The 22,862-nt window shown below is 36.6% G+C and overlaps 1 protein-coding gene, 1 long non-coding RNA gene and 1 pseudogene across 5 annotated transcripts; all 3 read left to right on the forward strand.

Moving 5' to 3' along the window:
* The first annotated feature begins 2,209 nt into the window (after window positions 1-2,209).
* On the forward strand, window positions 2,210-7,672 carry LOC113708459 (oxoglutarate-dependent flavonoid 7-O-demethylase 1-like; annotated as a pseudogene).
* Window positions 7,673-9,970: 2,298 nt separating this feature from the next.
* On the forward strand, window positions 9,971-14,084 carry LOC113708728 (uncharacterized). Of its 4 annotated transcripts, none has more exons than XR_011821122.1 (2): window positions 9,971-10,217; window positions 12,796-12,978. XR_011821122.1 is itself a non-coding variant. In XM_072065141.1 (2 exons), exon 2 carries the CDS (start codon window positions 13,342-13,344, stop codon window positions 13,870-13,872), a length of 531 nt encoding a protein of 176 aa, XP_071921242.1. In that variant the 5' UTR covers window positions 9,971-10,217; window positions 13,340-13,341; the 3' UTR covers window positions 13,873-14,084. The 4 variants fall into 4 exon arrangements, 2 of the variants coding, with proteins under 2 accessions (XP_071921242.1, XP_071921243.1); XR_011821123.1 differs by lacking the exon at window positions 12,796-12,978 and adding an exon at window positions 11,971-12,604; XM_072065141.1 differs by lacking the exon at window positions 12,796-12,978 and adding an exon at window positions 13,340-14,084.
* Window positions 14,085-19,280: 5,196 nt separating this feature from the next.
* LOC140014390 (uncharacterized) lies at window positions 19,281-22,513 on the forward strand. The gene is made up of 2 exons (XR_011821162.1): window positions 19,281-19,760; window positions 22,324-22,513. It is a non-coding gene; the product is annotated as an uncharacterized lncRNA (long non-coding RNA).
* Window positions 22,514-22,862: the final 349 nt, after the last annotated feature.

The following is a 22,862-nucleotide window of genomic DNA, read 5'->3' on the forward strand; positions in this document are numbered from 1 at the left end:
ATGAGAAAATTGTGTGCATGGCAATGATTTAACAGTCTAAACAGACAATCTAAAATAATAGGAGCTCCACCAAGTTCCCAAAAGTTAGGAGCATTCCAAATGTACTTAATGGTCTACGGGACAACATGATCACAACGTTCAGAATTTGATCATCAGTGTGAAAATTGCAACTAAGAGGGAGAGGACTTTAGCCAACTACTTTTTTGATTATTAGAGGTAGATTTACTTGGGATTTCTATTCTTATTGGTATTTATTCTTTATTGGTTTCAACCTTCTAATCATCCACATTCAAGTCAAGTACTTTGATGAATAGCTTAAGCAAATATACAAAAGAATACATGAAAGAATAAATTTTGACACAAACTCAAATCAATAGGACAAAGTATTAACTACCAATTCAAAATAACTCGGAATCTAACTATCACCAAAATCAATTGCATAAGAATCACCTTATTACCAAAGCAAACAATTAGATAAGAAATGACACCATTCAAAAAATTCAATTGTAGTAGAAAAATCAATTACAGTATAAACCACACCATAATGCATCAATTGCAGTAGTTTTTTGGATTACCTTGTTCCAAATACTCCCTGCAAAAACTTTTTTCTCATAATTGCTCCAAACCTATTCCAACAAAATCACACCGTTTAAATTGTACACAGCAACCAAATTTGTGGGAAGCAATAATATTAACACTAAATTACGCTAACAGAGTATCTAATTTCAGAATAGAAGCATTTAGCTCACAATAGAAACTATGATTTTACAAGCAAATCATACCATAAAAAAAATAATAAAAGCTGACCTCAAGCTAAACCACCAAGAATAGTTTCAGCATAAAACCATATTGAAATCTAGAGTACAATGGCAGTACAAATAAGCATTTACTGGAAGATGAAAGGGACATAACGGAAGAATGTGAAGGAGAGCACATTTGAAGAAATGAAGATGAAATTGATGCTTAGTTATAAATTCCTTAATAAACACTTTAATTGACATGAAAATGGCATTTGAATGTCTTCAAGTTATAATAGTAAAGCAATGGTAATAATTGATACTATTTATAATTTAATTAATACAAGCCAATCAATGCCTCTATAAGGATATTTAAGTAATTACACCAATAAAGAAGCTATCATGGGTTATACCCATTGTAGAAAAGATAACCACATAATCACGCATTCCCAAAATACCCAAACCTTTGAACAAATCACAAGAACATTTCAGTAAATATAAAAATACACATGCTATCTTAAGTAGTGCCCAGCATTATAACTACACTCAAAACAACCTTACAATCCTAAAATGCCCCTACTCTTACGGTTGATTTCAAAGCCATTCTTTGACCCAAACTCATTCTTATATAGTATAAGGATATGTTGGTATATATGTATGTATGTATGCATGTATGTATGTGGATTGTGTTTTGCATAATTCATGAAAGGAGTTAGCCATGACAAAAATACTGACCTTGTCATAAAACAAATCAGAAAATTTACATTTATATATATATATATATATATATATATATATATATATGTATATATATTTATGTGGAGACGTACATTTTTCAACCTAAACCTCTCAATGAGCCTTCAGCTCCCCATTTGTTTTTCTCATATTTTAATTTATTTCATTGATCAAAATATCATTAATGCTTTTTGTTTGGGTTAAATCTAAAAATATTGTTTTATTAGTTAAGTTTAGTTTCTAAAAGTAGAATATTCCAAATGTGACATATCAAAAATAGGAAAGAGTGCCAATAATTGTGAAATCTAAATTTCATATTTTAATTAATCTTCCCAAAGTAGCATATGATCAGGTTTGAGGTTGGCTAATTTACCAAAAATTAGAATAAACAATTAAACGTTATGAACATAATATTAAGGAAAATTTCCAAAATTCCTTTAGTCTTTTATTAACCTTAACAAAAGTAAGTATGTTTGTCCAAGAACTATAACATGTCACTAAGGAAACATCTTTCGAATATCTAAGTATATAAAGTGTGATTTGAATCTGTGGTACTAAAATTTTGTGTCATCTTTTACATTATCTCTAAAAATTTCAAAATGTAAAACCAAATTTTAGTAAAATAACTTTTACACATATGACACATATAAAGTGTGCCTTGATCACGAATTGATATCAATTGCAACTTGGGGCTACGTGTGTATATATATATATATAGAGAGAGAGATTTACACAAACCACAAACATGGAATCTGGTATGATAAATTTGGGAAGCTCTCTAAAAGTACCCTATGTTCAGGAGTTGGCTAAGGAGAAATTTGCATCAGTTCCACCCCGATACCCGATACATACGACCTGATCCAACCAAACTTCATGGGGTCTCCACAGAGGAAATCCCAGTAATTGACATGCAAAGGTTGCTTTCTGATGAATCAGTGAATCCAGAGCTTGAAAAGTTGCATTTTGCCTGCAAAGAATGGGGCTTCTTCCAGGTTTGTCATTTCGTATTTGTATATGCATATATTAGGTACTGTTGTTGACCTAATAATGGAGTCTGATTGTAATAGTATTTGCTCAAAATCTACTAGTCATTTCAATTTGGTTTTTACCACAACTTTAACTTACTTTCAAGGGAATAAAATAATTCTGAAATATTTATTATGTTAATAACTATGACTTTTCAGGACTGTAGGTAAATGATATATCTTGCCACAAGTTTTTTTTTTCATATTGAAATGTTTCTTTTCTTGTAATTATCCAGAAATTTTATGTCAAAAGCAAGCATGCCTACCCTAATATATGAACTCATTTGACTAGAATGTAATAGGAGTGATCTCCTTTTCTTTCCTGCTTTTCCTAGGATCTTCTTTGAATTGTTATACAAGGACAATCATCTAATTTAAATTGATATACATGCCTGCTGTTAAAATGGAGAAGTGTTATAATAGTCAGCACCAAATAATTAGTGACTGTACAATTTGTCACCAGCTGATTAATCATGGAGTGAGCTCTTCATTAGTGGACAAACTGAAACTAGAGATGCAAAAGTTTTTCAATTTGACGATTGAAGAGAAGAAGAGATTTGCCCGGGAACCGGGCGATGTAGAAGGATATGGACAGGTCTTTGTTGTATCTGAGGAACAAAAACTTGACTGGGCTGACATGATTTTCATGGTCACTCTGCCAACTCACTTGAGAAAACCTCATTTACTTCCCAACCTTCCTCTTCCATTCAGGTACAAGAAAATTTGCACACACATTCATATCATTGTATTTAGGATGCATTTGATAAAATTAAAGTTTGAAAACTGAAATCTGAAATCTGAATCCATTAAGTTATTGAATTATTAAGTATTAAATCAAATACATTTGAGTATATATCACATTCGGTGATAAGTGAAAAGTTTATCACTTATTTTTTATAGCAAGTTTTGCTTAAAAAATTTAATGACATTTAATTAATTCAGATATTCAATTTTTGGTTATCAAATGTATCTGAATATATTAAGATCTAAATAAATTAAGTTTAAATGATGAATGTTGTCAAACAGGACTATAGTAACATCACACGCGGTATAACTTTTGAAAGTCATAAGCGTCTAAAATTCTCTACACTTGTCTAAAATTTTAAAATTTTGTGGGTGAAAATACTTAAAAGCTAGGGATAAGATGATCATAGACTAGTAATAGGTTAAGAAAATAAGTGGTTAGTAGCAGTATGTAACTTTGCAAATCACCGTACCTGTAATCTTTCTTTTTCCTTTTACATAAATTGTCAACATCTTGATATATATAAAGAAACTGAAAGTCTAGAATCGAAATTGTAAAGAGATATAATGATGATTTTTATGATTTATAAACTGGATTTACAATAAGAGACATTATTTAAGTGTGGCGGTTTGATTCTTTCATGTATTTTAATTGATGGAAATATGAACATTTTGGTCCTTTATTATAGCAGTGGTGGTTAATTTGGTTCTTTATATACTACCGCTTGCTAATTTATTCCTTATCTCCTCTACTCCTTTATTTCTACAGTGGCAATGTCGATATCTTTGTAATACCAACATTGCATGGAAGTTTATGAATTAAGGGTCGTAATTAGAGATTTGGGAAAATTAGGAGAGGGGAAATCGATAGATTACAAATACTGCATTGATTTTATTTTATGGAAATCAGGGATTAATTGGTAGACGGAAGTACGCAATAAATCTTCATCACTGAAATAAAGGACTTGAACTATATAATTCCCTTCTAATAAGCAAAGTAATAAAGGACTTGATGAGCTAATTAAGTACTTTGTCTTAAATCTTAAAGAACAGTAAATAAAGAAAGATGTAGATAATGGTTATGCAGCATCTTAATCACTGTTTGTGAATTTTGTTTTGTCGAAAAAAATAATAATATATGTCTCATTCAGTTGTTGAGGGGTAAAAAAGACGATAACCACTCAATTATTCTTTATTCTAGGTCACAATTTGTTTATAAAAAGTATTCCATTGATGACTAAAATGCTTTATTCAGAAAAATTTTTTTTGATAATGCTGGTAGGTAGCCCGCCAGAACTAAACATATAATTGGTTAACAGAAAAAAGCTTTTACATATAATTGAAACCGAGGAGGCAATAATAAAGCCAAATGCTGTTATATGAAAAATTGTAGCGGAGAATATCTGAGTGTACATAATATATATATTTTTTATTATGTAGATGCATTTATTTGGAAGTCGTACTGTCTTAGGGGCCGACGTACAACATGAAACATCGAATGTTACCCCTTCAATAAAATTCCATGTGTAAGACAGCTTATCAGCCACTCCTTCAAAGAAAGAAAAAAAAAGACAGCTTATCAGCCACTAAGTGTCCTAAGGATTGAATATTTTGATCATTATCTGTCTTAAAGTCTCCACATGATAGGCCTTTTCTTCTTATTTTTTAACCCAAAATTGCTACCAAGCTATGATAGTTCTGTCGATCCAAAATTCTACAAACTCTAAAAGAATTATGATGGTATTTTCTTTTTCAAATTAAAAAATACATACCCTGGTAAATCACCATTAAAAGTTGTTTATCATAGTGATAGAACTATTGTCATCTTTGCTTATCAAATAATAAATATGGTGTTAAAACTTTCACACTCTTTTTGTATATTTGTGTTAAATATATTATGATTGTTCTGGAAAGTAATTCAAATGTTATAAGCTGAGGGTATTTTAGGATATTCATTAAAAATTTTGACCAAGTCTAAGGTTTGGTTACCAAAAATGTCAAATTAGGGGAGGTAGGTGTAATTTTTGAAACCTTAAGGGAGCTCAATAAAATTGTTAAAAATCTTAGGGAAGGTTTATGAAATTATCCCTTTCTTAAATCTTACCTTCTTAATTGTCTTTATGAGGAAAATTAATAAGCCATGTCACCGCCAGATGATGATAAAACATCCATCCTTGCTTGCATCAAAAATTAGTTAACATCTAAAGCATTGTGCATTGTTATTATATGTTGGATATTCTTTACTTTTTATTTACATTTTTTTTAACATTGTAGAGAAACTCTAGACCAGTACTCAAGGGAATTGAAAATCCTTGCCATCAAGGTCCTTCAGCAAATGACAAAAGCATTAGGAATGAAGCTTGAAGATATGACAATGCTTTTTCAATAAGGGCTGCAATCAATGAGGATGAACAATTATCCACCGTGTCCCCAACCTGAGCTAGTGATCGGCCTTTGCCCCCACTCTGATGCTACTGGGCTTACCATATTACTGCAAGTCAATGAAGTGGAAGGCCTCCAAATCAAAAAGGCTGGAGCTTGGGTTCCTGTTGTACCACTTCCTAATGCATTCACAGTCAATGTTGGAGACATTTTAGAGGTAATCATGCTCAAAATCCTTTCTCCCAAGATACAATGTGAATATGAGCAATCTCTTCAAATTGCTTTTCTGTTTATATAATTACAACATCTATCTATTTTTTGGCCTCCCTTATGAGATATTTTCAAATTGGTTTCTACAATTATGAACATATATGGAAATTAGAATGTCCTCCCCATATTTCAATAGTATTCAAGAGATAATCTTTCCGATTATGATTAGTATGCCTACACTAGGTTGATGTGTAAGACTAATTATCAACTTGCACCGCCTAGAAAATGAGGCCAGGTCAAAGTGTAGCTTTCATGCCAAAATTTAACTTTTGACAAATTTGTGCCTGAACTTCTAACTTTGGCTGCTTTGTCAGAGTTAACGAATGTTGTTTATTGGTAGAATATTGAGTACTTTAATAGAACACGTATCTTTATAAAGTAAAAAAAAAAAGGGTTAAATACCAAAAACCCCCCTGTGGTTTGACTAATGTTCACTTTACCTCCCTATAGTTTGGAAACCTACAATTTGACTCCCCGTCGTTTCAACTAAAGTAAAAGTCTGACGGAAAACATCTAAACTAACGTCTGAAAGTAAAATGTCAAAATTGCCCCTCTATAAGGGTTTTGGGTTAAGTACGAAAAACCACCCTGTGGTTTGTCAAATGTACACTTTACCTCCCTATGGTTTGAAAACATACAATTTAACTCCCTATCTTTTCACCTAAAGTGAAAATCTAACAGAAATTCCATTAAATACACTTTAGTTGAAACGACAGGGAGTCAAATTGTAGGTTTTCAAATCATAGGGAGTTAAAGTGAACATTAGGCAAACCACAGGGGGATTTTTGGTATTTAACCCAAAAAAAAAACATAAAATATATGAATGAAAAGGTCTTTATATTGAAAAAGCAGTTTTATTCATATTAGTAACCAATTTAATTGATTAATTACTTCATTATTCGAGTAATATTTCCCAAGAATGTAAAACTTGGGCGTAATAACTTAAAAATTAGTATTGTACATGCCCTTACACCCCACCCTCCAAATTATTGCTTACCTGTGATGTACGAGTGATAAAATTCAAACTACTTTCCTTTCATCGTTTTGAAAAAAGTGCTTGCTCTTTTTCCCAACAAGTTTGTTATGATTTTCAGAAAGGAATTTACTTTTTGTCTTGATTTCAATGCTAATTACACAAGTTACTTACAAATCATGTCCTGGATATATCAGGGTATGGCTTCTGAATTCTATCTCCAATGTTTTTGGGGCATAACAGTAGTTATAGGTGGACTCACAAGATTGCCCTGTCAACTATATCCTATTATTGAGCCTAATTGAACTTTTATGAGAATGTATGCTACACAGTACACAGTTGGGAATAATGTGATTTTTTTAACTGATGCAGATTGTGACAAATGGGATTTACAAGAGTGTTGAGCATCGGGCAACTGTGAATTTGCACAATGAAAGGCTTTCCATTGCGACGTTTCTCGCCCCAAAATTGGATGGTGGTATGGGTCCAACGCCAAGTCTTATCACCCCTGAAAATCCAGCAATTTTCAAAAGAATTAGTATGATTGACTATTCAAAAGCCTTTTTTTCCCGTGAACTAGATGGGAAATCATTCATTGACGCAATCAGGACCCAAATCGAAGACTTTTAGGCTCTTAGTACCTTTATGATTTTTCTCTTTGAAACTTATATACACTGTTGACATGGTGTCCCCTCTTCATCGCCTCCCCCAACTTTCATTCACCACAAATTGTATAATTGTTTAAGAATTAATCCTGTATATACTGACACTATATATGCTATTAGATTCGAATGCATGACAACTAATATTAATTTAAATTTAAAATTTAAAATTTGAAACAAATAGTATGCATACAAGTCGAATACTGTATACATTATTAATGTATTGAAAATTAATCTATTTTTTAAATATGAAAGAGAATGATGAGTAATTGTATATGCTATCAACGACGTATTAGAAGTCTTTTTTATGCCAAATCTTGATAAGGGGAACCAAAAAAAACCAAAAAAAAAAAAATCTTTGCTATTTTACACAACTATAAATCTTTGAATATATTGCTATTTCATAAGTTTGATTTTCGTTTATTTCATATTCTATTCACTGACATAGCTTCACTCCTTCGAATCTTACCCCATCAACATTGTGGAAATTTAGCCAGATGAAACAGATTGGGAATGTTTTAAAAGGCAAAAGTGTTAGGCTGATGCCCCAATTCTAAGCGGACCTCTCACTATTCCCTTTTTTTCCCCTTAAAAGGTAAAACGTCAACTTCCAAGTGCATGGGATAAGAAACCTTAATCAATAGAAGAATTATAGAGTCAATGCCATGTCCACTTCTATCAACAGTTTGTCAAATTAGTTTCATTAACTCTAACATTTATCAAATAAATATCAATCTTACGTGGCAACATAGAAAAATCAAAAGGAAAACTATGTGCTGATATGGTATTAAATTCAAATTTTGGGTTTTTCTATTATGTCCTTATAAGTTTAGCACAGAATAAGCATATAAAATAGAAAGGGTGGACTCGCTATAAATTTCAGTTATTATTATTTATTTTTTAAATTATAAAATTTTGTACAAATAATTGGAAAGTAGGTGCATCTCCTATCGTGCGTCCTGAATGAAACAATTCTTAAAGTTTTAAACCTTGTTACTTGACTATATCTCAATCATCCATGTTGTTGCAAAGATTTGTTAATTAGACAATCATATACCAAGTATCACTCCGTTGCGTGATCTATCATCGAGGTGATTGACTGAGGCACCACAATTCGTCCTTGAGACTTCATTTTCATGGTTTCATTATTCAAAGCTAGAAATGAAACCATTCAATGCTATAGGTCACCTAACCATAGGGCAGCATAGACGCCAACTTTATTCACTTTCATTCTAAATTGGCCCTTCTAATGGCACGGGAATTAAGAGATGGAGAGGGGTCACGATCGGTAAGGATGCCCGCCCCGTAGGGATAGAAATGTGGCGGAGAGAAATGCGGAGTGGGACTAGGGGTTGCAGGAATTTGTCTCAGTACTATCCCCACCTATAAATTAAATAAATTAATTAATACATAACTATATTTGTCAATATCTATGTACATATTATATATAGTAGGGGTGGAGGGGATTTGTATCGGTACTATTCCCACCTATATATATATATATAGACACAGACACATACACATACACATACAGACATATACATTATAATTTGAAACTCATGATATCATGATTTGTGTGGTAAAATGATGATTTTGTTATTTTTAGTTTAATGAATTTTTTTTTGTGTAGTGCATGTTTGCAATAAGATAATAATAGTAGCAGATATTACTTTAGTTATGCTAATAAATACGGAAAAATATTTTTAAAAGACTAAAGTATATTTTAAACTTCATTTCATGTTGAATATAAGTTAAAAGTTCAAAAGATTGATTTATATAGTTATTTGTTGATACTATTTATGAAAAATTGTGAGGACTCGAAATTTCTATTATTTTAAAATCCCTAATTTTGGCTCAATTAATTATTTATTTGGATTTTTGCCACGAATAATATTTTCTAGCCAATTAGATCTAAGTACATGATTTTATAGTTCATTATATTTCTAAAGTGTCTCATTTTAAAAAAATAAAATAAAATAAAAATATAGATGAATAAACAAATATTTTCATAAAAACTTAATTAGTGAAAAAGTGAAAACGTATTTCAACTTTAGCCAATTGGGAGTGCAATAAGCTAAAAATTTAAGACATATACAATGGTCCTAAAATAGACAATTTTAGGTTTAAACACACAAGTAATAACTAGTGGTACAATCGTTATAAGAATTTTTCAAAGGTTTCAATTTTATTGCGCCTAAATTAGAAATACGTGTTTTCACGTGCGCGCTTAATTGGGAGACTTTGGACCATTATTTTGAGACAACTAGGAATGAATAATATTTATACAAATGTAAGTGCCCTAGAGGTTTAGTGTACTAGTGCAACAAACGTAAGAGAAATCGAACACAAAACGCGAGTGTAGGGTACTAGTTATAATTGATTTGACGTATTAAAAGATTTGACGTCAAGCGTCTCTTATACGCAAAGGCTTCGGAACCGTAATTCATTTCCTTTCCTCTGCTGCAATGGACGGCTAGACTGCAGCAAAGGAACAACCGAAGCTTCACCATTTCTTCTCTTCCAAAACTCAACCAAATTCCTACCAAAACTTCCATAGATTCTCACCAAACTTCACATTCATTTAGCTTTTCACTTGGACAACAACATAGGCTGAAAAAGGGAGGAGCTTTCACGGTTTCTTCAAGCTTCAAAGGACCGAAAAATCTGTCCAAACCAGCCATCAAAGTAGGTAGCAATCTAACACCTTCAACTTGTCTTATGGAAGTTGATTTACGCATTTGAGTTGGAATCTTTACTTTAATAGCTTGTATTGTTGGAAATGTGGGCTCTATGAACTCCCACTTTGGGTTGATGGCTGTGATGATGTTTGATGATGGTTTATTTGCTGAATTAGAGCTTAAGGAAGTAGATTAAAGGTGCTTTGTTACCAGAAACGTTATTGAACTCTTGAAACAAAAAGTTTCCATTTTACCCCTGCTCTGTTCGGTCACTTAAATGCAGAAATTTGAGGATTTAATGGCTTGATTATGTTGTATATATGTTGTAGTAGTTGTGTACAAAATTTCATTGAAAAATATTGAGTTTTGATGGGTCAAACGAATTTATTTCCAAAGCTAGTAATCTGGGAAAACGGTTGCCATTGTAACCAGACCAGTGTTCGTGTTTCATCCATAACTCCGTACTCCGACATTGAAATCAAGTGTCGTTAGTGGCATTTGAAACTAGACGTTCCCATGTTTCCAACGGTGTATAGTGCACATTCTGGTTTCATGTGTGTGAGACACACCATTCATCTGAAGTCGGCTGTCCTGTTTCTCCGTTCTGCCGAAATGATTTGATGATGCTGCAACTTGAGGCTTGATTTTGAACTAGTTTCGTGCTGAAACTTGGAACGATTTCTTCTGTAAAGTTGTATCCCTGTGAATGTATTTTCTAACACTATCAAGGACTTCCAATTCCGAGTTAAATTGAGAGAGTTATGATCAAAATACGGCGACTGCCTCATTTTTGAAAACCTTAGCTTTGGACAGATTGCCTTAAGGATTTTTCCAAACTTTGGTTGATTGAATGACCACCCTTCCTAGGGTATTTTTCTATGAAATTTGATAGAGAGATAACCTTCATATGGAAGTATTATACTACAAAATTTGGTGTCAATCCAAGTCCGTTTAGGCACTTAACTAAAGGTCCAAAGTTGGAACCAAATCTGGAAATTTTGTAACAATCTTGAATTTTCCCCAACTTCGAGCTACCGTATCTTGGTACTCGAAACTCCGATTCTTGAGCCGCACGTTCCATCCAAAACTTTACTTGTAGTTCTAAGTGAGTTATAAGTTTCAAGGGCCGGTTTCCAACGAGTGATTTTTGCCGAATTTCCAAAGTTAGCGAAAAACCAACCCGGCTCAATCCTAGCAATCTAGAACAGCAACTTTAGGCTCATTTTTGAATACCTTCCACTTAGATTCATGGAACGGTGTCTTCTAAGAACTTTTAGTAATTTCAAAGACAATTCCAACGGTACCAAATTCATCAAGTTTTGATTAGTAGAAAAGAAGTTATGATTTTTCAAAGATTTGACCAAAAATCAAAAATTCTGAAATTTCAAAGAAAATCCGCGAAGGAACAATTTTCCAGAATCCCGCCTTGAATCCGGCCAGTTTCTGGCCGGATTGTTGGCCGGATTGGTGGCCAAAATTGAAAAAAGGGGGTTAGCCACTGCCTCCAATCCGGCCGGATTGTGACGTGGCCAACCTTCCTTCGATTTCAATCGTTCGTTTTGCAATCTTTTCGCTCGTACTTGTTTCCAACCAATGATTTTAAGGATAATAATCCAATTTTTGTACTTAAGTTTTACACCATTTTGAGAATTCAACTTCAAAGGCAAGTCAAACGAAGTTTTCAATTATTTTCGAACCTTACTCGTGTTCAATCTTTCTCACCACTTGGGGACCTACAGTAATTATCTAATATACGATGTTCAGGCACGCACGAGGACCTCCAAGAGGACCCTACTGTGGAAGTTTGAACTCTCCCTCCAACCTACTAGCTTGCATAACTTGGTGAGTGTCAAGTGTATACCTACTTGAACTCTAAAGTCTTGATTCATGCTTGATTCACCAGATTTCATGCTTAGCTTAACTGATTTTGACAAAATGGAGTCGAGTGTGTACTTGATCGCACTCGTTCTCATTTGAAACGAATGACTCATGCTTAACATGATTTGCTTGGTTTACATGACTTGAAATGCCTGCTTAAACCTATCAAATGCTTGAATACATGAAATGGTATGCTATGATTGCATATGTCGATGGAGTGAATCTCCTCGACATTTACATGACACATGGGGGACGCCCAAACTCATAGGCCGACCTTGGAACTCGAGCCGGCATGGGCTTGGTCGGGAACCTCGGTGAACCATGAGATTCAAATGATAAGCTTGATCTATTGAGAGATCTCGCTTGGCATACTCGTAAAGTATCGCCTTATAAATGTCGTGCGGGCCCGAAGTGGTGTATGGTGGACGGATGGGAAGTAAGTGGTGAACTACGGATATGAAAATATCAATCCGGTTGACGGAGAGTCATCACGGAAAGATATATAAATGGTATCGGCAAATGTGCAACTTTGCTCTTGAGAGGTTCTATATCCTTGAATTGTTTCTGGTTACAGTTTATTAGTGTTATTAATTACTTGCAAGCTAATACTTGAATTGTTATTTAGGATTGTTATCTGAACTATGTGTTTGCATGTGTGTTCTTGACCTCACGAGCGTTTTGCTCACCCTGTAGATTTGTTTTCCTTAACAGGTTGAGTTCAGAGGTAAAATGGAGCAGCCCTCTTGATGTGCTTTTGTTTTAGGGTTGCTATTACTTTTGTTTATGCCTTTGACTTTGGACGAAATGTATTATGTATGCTGACGGGTGGTTTGAAGAATGGATAACTGTTATTAAGTTTGAACACTTCCGCAATTATTGTATCTAAGTTATCGATTTATATTGTGTGGTCCGGATATAAGTTGAATGGAATTGCTTGAGTCCTGGCGAGAGCTAGACAGGCGTCCCGCGGATACCCTTTGGTTCGCCTTAGGGAGAAGTGGGGGCGTCACAGTTGGTATCAGAGCGCTAGGTTAGAGATCTATATGGGAAACATATTAGATACTCTACCTTAAGACTCGATATGGGATGACTTAGTCATACCCTAAGTGATACTTGAGGCGAGCTAGCAACTAAGTTAGTCCTACCTCAAGTGACAATTGGGATGAACCAATGATTAGGTTAGGCATGCATTGCAGGATATTGGAACTAAATAGAGATTTAAATTTCTAACCCAAAAGGTGCTATTATGTTGCAGGGATGGACAACGGAAATGGAGTTCCGGCAGCTAACGGGAATGGCCATGCTAATGGTCATATAGCGCCTCCTAGGCCTATCTTTTATCGAGCTTTGGTTGGGGAAGCTCGAGTACGCTACTCCCCATCTGACCGATATCCCCGATGTGCTTGTAGGGTGACCTTTGCTTACCCAAACCATGTTGTACTGGCTTTGGACGACGAGCGTCGTCAGTTGGTGACTGGCAACTTAGACTTACAGGCTGAGGTCGATGAGCTTCGACAGATGGTGAGCGTTCAGGGCAAGAGGGTCGCCGAGCTTGAGGAGGTAATTGAGGACGAGGTTGCCACATCTAGTGTGGTTAACGAGGAGCTCCGGAGCACTAGGGCTCAGCTTACTAGGCTGAGAGAGGAGGTCCGTAGTCGGGCTTCCGATATTGTAGCTGATGCCACTAGGCTAGTTGATGAAGCTATGGGGGTAGCCCAGGATTCTGAGGAGGATCCGGAGGAGGATCCTGAGGAGGAGGTTCCTCCTGATAGTCCTGCTGCGGATTAGGTCTAGATTGATCGACCTCTTTTGACTTTTTGACTAGTATTAGCAGGGGTGATGCTAAGTGCTGAGGCCATTGTATTTTACATGACTGTGTGGCCTACTTCTGAGGCACTAGCTTTACTTTAGTCTTCTGTGACTAAAAGTACTCTTATGGCACCTGTGTGCTATATTTTTGTGATTACCCCCTGACTTGCTAATTGTATGAACTGGATATGCTAATTAATGTAAATTATTGTTAATTCCAATGTTTTCTTGATTGGTTCTTGCTTTCTATTTTGCATCGCATAATTTATTTATTTCTTGCACTAGGCACGCCTAGGTCATGGAAGGACTAAGAGGTTGTCGAGGTCGTGGTCGAGACCGTAATCGAGGTCGTGGTCGAGACCGTGGTCGAGGTCGTGGGCGAGGGACTAGTCAGGCCCAACCTCAAGGGGGTGACCAGGGATCGGCAACTGCACCGATCCAAGGTCAGGAAAATATTGAGGGTAATCAAGTGGCTACTGCCATTAATAGGATGACTGATATCCTAGAGCGTTTGGCTGATAGACAGGACCCTGGACCGTTCAACCAACCTGGGGGTCAGGAAAGAGGAATGGATAGAGCCTTAGAGAGATTGTTGAAATTTAACCCGCCTAAGTTTCTTGGCGAACCTGATCCTGAGGTGGCGGAGAATTGGTTGGAAAGGATGACCAATATATTCGCTGCTTTAGACTACACTGAGGATAGGCGAGTGAATTTCGCTGCTTTCCAATTTGAGGGGGTAGCCCGTGCTTGGTGGGATTTGATAAAAGAAAAATGGGAGAGAACTCAAACCCCTTGGACTTGGGGTAATTTCACAAGGGAATTTAATGAAAAGTTTCTCCCGCCCTTAATCCAAGAGAAGAGGGAGGATGAATTTATCAAACTGAAACAGGGAACCCTTAGTGTAGCGGAGTATGAAGGAAAATTTACTAAACTTTCAAAGTATGCTCCCGAACTGGTGACAAATGAGCGAAAAAGGATTAGACGGTTTGGTCAAGGACTTAATGTGGAGATACAAGAGGGCCTGGCCGCAGCCCAAATCTCTACATTTACTGAGGCTTTAGAGAAGGCACAAAGGGTTGAAAGTGCAAGGTCTCAAGTGAGAGACTTCCATAGCAGAAAGAGAAACTTTTCTAGCCATGCTTCTGGACAAGTTAGTAAAAATGTACAGCCTTCCAAAATGGAAAAAGGAATGGGAGGACCAAGGACTGCTGGACCTTCGAGAGGAGCTTTATCTAGAGGAGGTTGTAGGGGACCGACACAGGCAAGAAGGGCACCTTCTAGCGGTTCAGCGGTGACCCCTCAAGTTTCATGTGGTTACTGCGGAAAACCAAACCATTCTGAAAGTGATTGTTGGAGGAAGTCTGGGAAGTGCCTGGCTTGTGGTAGTACCGAGCATCAGCTGGCGAACTGTCCAAATAAAATGAAGACGGGAGGTGATACCCAAAGGCCAGAAAAGTCAGCTTCTAAGCAAACTAGTGCCTGAGGGAGTCGACCGAAAGTACCAGTTAGGGTTTATGCACTGGACTATCAACAAGTTCCTGAGGCAATTGAGGTGGTAGAAGGTACGGTTCCGATCTTTCACCGTTTAGTTAGGGTTTTAATTGATCCAGGTGCTACACATTCTTTTATAAACCCTAATTTCATGAATGGGATAGACTTGAAACCAATTAATTTACCATATGATCTAGAGGTTAAAACGCCTATTAGGGATCAAAGTCTAATTGCTAATTTGGTGTATCAAGGTTGTGAAATCTGGATTGGGGAACGAAAATTATCGGCTGATTTGATGGGATTGATTATTAAAGGATACGATGTAATTTTACGAATGGATTGGTTAGCCCGTTATAATGCTCAGCTAAATTGTAGGACGAAGGTTGTGGAGTTGCGTATTCCAGGAGAGGCAACCCTGAAACTGGATGTAAAGGGTAAATTAGCTTCGTCTGCACTTATTTCAGGAATTCGGGCTAGAAAGTTGTTAAGTAAAGGAGCTCAAGGATATTTGGCTTTTCTTATTAACACCCCTAGTGATAAAATGAATTTGGAGGACATGCCTGTAGTGAAAGATTTTCCTGATGTTTTTCCTGAAGAATTGGAGTCTCTACCCCCGGAACGGGAAATAGCCTTTAAGATTGATGTAACTCCGGGAGTAACCCCTATTTCTAGGACGCCATATCGAATGGCTCCAGCCGAATTGAAGGAGTTGAAATTGCAATTGCAAGATTTGTTAGAAAGAGGTTTTATTAAAGAGAGTGATTCTCCGTGGGGAGCCCCAGTTTTGTTTGTTAAGAAAAGGGACGGGAGTTTGAGGCTATGTATAGACTATAGAGGTTTAAATAATGTTACAACTAAGAATAAATACCCACTGCCCCACATTGATGAGTTGTTTGACCAGTTACAAGGGGCTGTAGTATTTTCTAAGTTGGACTTGAGGCAGGGTTATTATCAGTTGAGGATTTTGGAGAAAGATATACCCAAGACTGCTTTTAACTCGAGATATGGGCATTTTGAATTTGCCGTGATGCCATTTGGGTTAACGAATGCTCCTGCTGCTTTTATGGATCTAATGCATAGGGTCTTTAAACCTTATCTAGACCAATTTGTGGTGGTCTTTATTGATGATATATTGGTGTATTCTAAGAATGTGTAAGACCATGAGAAACACTTGATGGTTGTTTTACAGACCTTAAGGGAGCACCAATTGTATGCTAAGTTTAGCAAGTGTGAATTTTGGTTAAAAGAAATGACTTTCTTGGGACACATAATTTCTAAGGAAGGGATTAAAGTGGATCCAGCTAAAGTTGAAGCTGTTTCAAAATGGAAACGACCGGAAAACCCTACCGAGATTCGAAGTTTCATTGGATTAGCAGGGTATTACCGGAGATTCATTCAGGATTTTTCAAATATTGCTGGACCCATGACTGAATTGACCAAGAAAAATAGGAAGTTTATATGGAGTCCTAAGTGTGAGGAAAATTTTCAGGAATTGAAAAGACGGTTAACAAGGGCACCTGTGTTGGCTTTGCCAAACGGAAAAGATAGTTTTGTGGTTTACACAGATGCTTCTAAGGAAGGACTGGGTTGTGTTTGAATGCAAGATGGCAAAGTAATAGCATATGCCTCTAGGAAATTGAAACCACATGAAGGGAATTACCCGACTCATAATTTGGAGTTAGCGGTGGTGGTCTTTGCTTTGAAGAAATGGAGACATTATTTGTATGAGGTAACATCTGAGGTTTTTACAGACCACAAAAGTCTTAAGTACTTGTTTTCTCAAAAGGAGCTGAATTTGAGGCAACGTAGATGGATGGAATTTTTGGAAAACTATGATTGTACTATCAAGTACCATCCAGGGAAATCTAATGTAGTGGCCGATGCCTTGAGTCGTCAAGTACAAATGGCTGGATTGATGATTAAGGAGTTTCAATTATTGGAAGAAGTGAGTTACTGGAATCCTCGATTGGAACCAAGGAAGGTAATTTTGGGGAATATTATAGTAACCTCCACTCTATTGGAACGCATCAAGGAATTTCAAGAAAAGGACACGGAAGTGCAAAAATGGGTGGAAAAGAGTAAAATGGAAGACAATACAGATTTTAATTTGGGGTCAGATGGAATATTGAGGTTTCAGAATCGAGTAGTTGTGCCAAAGGATGAAGGGCTTAAAAGGGAAATCTTAGAAGAGGCACACCGATCAAAGTTTACGGTACATCCAGGAGGGAATAAAATGTACCAGGACTTGAAGAGTCTGTATTGGTGGGAGAACATGAAGAAGGAAATTGCCCAATTTGTCCAAACATGTTTAATTTGTCAACAAGTTAAAGACGAACATCAGAAACCGTCAGGACTTTTGCAACCCCTAGAAATACCTGAGTGGAAATGGGAAAATATCACTATGGATTTTGTATCTGGATTACCCAGAACGCAGAGAGGCCATGATGCAATTTGGGTAATAGTGGATAGATTGACTAAATCGGCCCATTTTCTGCCGATTAGCATGAAGTACCCGTTAGAAAAGTTGGCCAAATTGTATTTGGATGAGATCATTAGATTGCATGGCATACCTGTGAGTATTGTGTCCGACAGGGATCCGAGATTTGTTTCGAAATTTTGGCAAAAGATGCAGGAGGTATTGGGGACTAAGTTGAACTTTAGTACCACTTATCATCCTCAGACTGATGGACAGTCGGAAAGGACAATTCAAACACTTGAGGACATATTAAGGACATGTATTCTGGACTTTGGAGAAAATTGGAGTAAGTTTTTAACTTTAGTGGAATTTGCCTACAACAATAGTTTCCACTCTTCTATTCAGATGGCCCCGTATGAGGCACTTTATGGTCGAAAATGTAGGTCTCCAATTTGTTGGGAAGAAATAGGTGAACGGAAGATTCTAGATCCGACCATAGTATCTTGGATTGAAGAAGCTAATGAAAATGTAAAGTTGGTACGACAAAGAATTCAAGTTGCTCAGAGCCGCCAAAAGAGTTATGCTGATAATCGGAGGAAAGAATTGGAGTTTAATGTTGGAGATTTGGTATTTCTCAAGATTATACCTCTGAAAGCAAGGTTGAAGTCTGGGAAAGGAAAGAAGTTACAACCAAAATTTGTAGGGCCTTATAAGATTATCCAACGTGTGGGGAGTGTAGCCTATAAGTTGGAATTACCGCCGAGTTTATCTCGAATCCATAATGTGTTTCATGTATCTATGCTTAAGAAGTATCATCCGGACCCTTCTCACGTCTTACAACCGGAAAATGTTGAGATTGATGAGACCTTAACCTATGAGGAGAAACCGGTTAAACTTCTGGATAGGAAGGTAAAGGAATTGAGGAATAAACAGATACCATTAGTGAAGGTCCTCTGGAAGAACCATGGGTTGGAGGAAGCAACTTGGGAGGTCGAAGAAGCAATTCGAGAAAAGTATCCAGACCTGTTCGTCAATCAAGGTAAATTTCGAGGACGAAATTTCTTAAGGGGGAGAGGATGTGAGAACTCGAAATTTCTATTATTTTAAAATCCCTAATTTTGGCTCAATTAATTATTTATTTGGATTTTTGCCACGAATAATATTTTCTAGCCTATTAGATCTAAGTACATGATTTTATAGTTCGTTATATTTCTAAAGTGTCTCATTTTAAAAAAAAATAAAATAAAATAAAAATATAGATGAATAAACAAATATTTTCATAAAAACTTAATTAGTGAAAAAGTGAAAACGTATTTCAACTTTAGCCAATTGGGAGTGCAATAAGCTAAAAATTTAAGACATATACAATGGTCCTAAAATAGACAATTTTAGGTTTAAACACACAAGTAATAACTAGTGGTATAATCGTTATAAGAATTTTTCAAAGGTTTCAATTTTATTGCGCCTAAATTAGAAATACGTGTTTTCACGTGCGCGCTTAATTGGGAGACTTTGGACCATTATTTTGAGACAATTAGGAATGAATAATATTTATACAAATGTAAGTGCCCTAGAGGTTTAGTGTACTAGTGCAACAAACGTAAGAGAAATCGAACACAAAATGCGAGTGTAGGGTACTAGTTATAATTGATTTGACGTATTAAAAGATTTGACGTCAAGCGTCTCTTATACGCAAAGGCTTCGGAACCGCAATTCATTTCCTTTCCTCTGCTGCAATGGACGGCTAGACTGCAGCAAAGGAACAACCGAAGCTTCACCATTTCTTCTCTTCCAAAACTCAACCAAATTCCTACCAAAACTTCCATAGATTCTCACCAAACTTCACATTCATTTAGCTTTTCACTTGGACAACAACATAGGCTGAAAAAGGGAGGAGCTTTCACGGTTTCTTCAAGCTTCAAAGGACCGAAAAATCTGTCCAAACCAGCCATCAAAGTAGGTAGCAATCTAACACCTTCAACTTGTCTTATGGAAGTTGATTTACGCATTTGAGTTGGAATCTTTACTTTAATAGCTTGTATTGTTGGAAATGTGGGCTCTATGAACTCCCACTTTGGGTTGATGGCTGTGATGATGTTTGATGATGGTTTATTTGCTGAATTAGAGCTTAAGGAAGTAGATTAAAGGTGCTTTATTACCAGAAACGTTATTGAACTCTTGAAACAAAAAGTTCCCATTTTACTGCTCTGTTCGGTCACTTAAATGCAGAAATTTGAGGATTTAATGGCTTGATTATGTTGTATATATGTTGTAGTAGTTGTGTACAAAATTTCATTGAAAAATATTGAGTTTTGATGGGTCAAACGAATTTATTTCCAAAGCTAGTAATCTGGGAAAACGGTTGCCGTCGTAACCAGACCAGTGTTCGTGTTTCGTCCATAACTCCGTACTCCGACGTCAAAATCAAGTGCCGTTAGCGGCATTTGAAACTAGACGTTCCCATGTTTCTAACGGTGTATAGTGCACATTCTGGTTTCATGTGTGTGAGCCACACCATTCATCTGAAGTCGGCTGTCCTGTTTCTCCGTTCTGCCGAAATGATTTGATGATGCTGCAACTTGAGGCTTGATTTTGAACCAGTTTCGTGCTGAAACTTGAAACTATTTCTTCTGTAAAGTTGTAGCCCTGTGAATGTATTTTCTAACACTATCAACCATTTCCAATTCCGAGTTAAATTGAGAGAGTTATGATCAAAATACGGCGACTGCCTCATTTTTGAAAACCTTAGCTTTGGACAGATTGCCTTAAGGATTTTTCCAAATTTTGGTTGATTGAATGACCACCCTTCCGAGGGTATTTTTCCATGAAATTTGATAGAGAGATAACCTTCATATGGAAGTATTATACTGCAAAATTTGGTGTCAATCCAAGTCCGTTTAGGCACTTAACTAAAGGTCCAAAGTTGGAACCAAATCTGGAAATTTTGTAACAATCTTGAATTTTCCCCAACTTCGAGCAACCGTATCTTGGTACTCGAAACTCCGATTCTTGAGCCGCTTGTTCCATCCAAAACTTTACTTGCAGTTCTAAGTGAGTTATAAGTTTCAAGGGCCGGTTTCCAACGAATGATTTTTGCCGAATTTCCAGAGTTAGCGAAAAACCAACCCGGCTCAATCCTAGCAATCTAGAACAGCAACTTTAGCCTCATTTTTGAATGCCTTCCACTTAGATTCATGGAACGGTGTCTTCTAAGAACTTTTAGTACTTTCAAAGACGATTACAACGGTACCAAATTCATCAAGTTTTGATCAGTAGAAAAGAAGTTATGATTTTTCAAAGATTTGACCAAAAATCAAAAATTCTGAAATTTCAAAGAAAATCCGCGAAGGAACAATTTTCCAGAATCCGGCCAGTTTCTGGCCGGATTGTCGGCCGGATTGGTGGCCAAAATTGAAAAAAGGGGGTTAGCCACTGCCTCCAATCCGGCCGGATTGTGACGTGGCCAACCTTCCTTCGATTTCGATCGTTCGTTTTGCAATCTTTTCGCTCGTACTTGTTTCCAACCAATGATTTTAAGGATAATAATCCAATTTTTGTACTTAAGTTTTACACCCTTTTGAGAATTCAACTTCAAAGGCAAGTCAAACGAAGTTTTCAACTATTTTCGAACCTTACTCGTGTTCAATCTTTCTCACCACTTGGGGACCTATAGTAATTATCTAATATACGATGTTCAGGCACGCACGAGGACCTCCAAGAGGACCCTACTGTGGAAGTTTGAACTCTCCCTCCAACCTACTAGCTTACATAACTTGGTGAGTGTCAAGTGTATGCCTACTTGAACTCTAAAGTCTTGATTCATGCTTGATTCACCTGATTTCATGCTTAGCTTAACTGATTTTGACAAAATGGAGTCGAGTGTGTACTTGATCGCACTCGTTCTCATTTGAAACGAATGACTCATGCTTAACATGATTTGCTTGGTTTACATGACTTGAAATGCCTGCTTAAACCTATCAAATGCTTGAATACATGAAATGGTATGCTATGATTGCATACGTCGATGGAGTGAATCTCCTCGACATTTACATGACACATGGGGGACGCCCAAACTCATAGGCCGACCTTGGAACTCGAGCCGGCATGGGCTTGGTCGGGAACCTCAGTGAACCATGAGATTCAAATGATAAGCTTGATCTATTGAGAGATCTCGCTTGGCATACTCGTAAAGTATCGCCTTATAAATGTCGTGCGGGCCCGAAGTGGTGTATGGTGGACGGATGAGAAGTAAGTGGTGAACTACGGATATGAAAATATCAATCCGGTTGACGGAGAGTCATCACGGAAAGATATATAAATGGTATCGGCAAATGTGGAACTTAGCTCCTGAGAGCTTCTATATCCTTGAATTGTTTCTGGTTACCGTTTATTGGTGTTATTAATTACTTGCAAGCTAATACCTGAATTGTTATTTAGGATTGTTATCTGAACTATGTGTTTGCATGTGTGTTCTTGGCCTCACGAGCGTTTTGCTCACCCTGTAGATTTGTTTTCCTTAACAGGTTGAGTTCAGAGGTAAAATGGAGCAGCCCTCTTGATGTGCTTTTGTTTTAGGGTTGCTATTACTTTTGTTTATGCCTTTGGCTTTGGACGAAATGTATTATGTATGCTGACGGGTGGTTTGAAGAATGGATAACTGTTATTAAGTTTGAACACTTCCGCAATTATTGTATCTAAGTTATCGATTTGTATTGTGTGGTCCGGATATAAGTTGAATGGAATTGCTTGAGTCCTGGCGAGAGATACGCAGGCGTCCCGCGGATACCCTTTGGTTCGCCTTAGGGAGAAGTGGGGGCGTTACAAAAATTAGGAAAAATAGAAGTTTATTTTGAACCACCCATTGGGGCACCCTGGTTGGGTAGTGGGGTGGGGGCAGGGGGGATAGCTTAGGGCAAGGGGAAGCTTTTAAAGCACAGGAGGGGAGACGGGAGAAGGTTCTCTAATTCCAAATCCATCTCGTTGTCATTCCTAGTCACTAACTCTTTAAAATCTTGAAATTTTAGTTTTCCCTCACATAAGATTTGAAGTAAATGTTAACTTC

The sequence above is a fragment of the Coffea arabica genome, chromosome 9c (assembly GCF_036785885.1).
Source record: "Coffea arabica cultivar ET-39 chromosome 9c, Coffea Arabica ET-39 HiFi, whole genome shotgun sequence".
In the NCBI taxonomy this organism is placed as follows: Eukaryota; Viridiplantae; Streptophyta; class Magnoliopsida; order Gentianales; family Rubiaceae; genus Coffea; species Coffea arabica.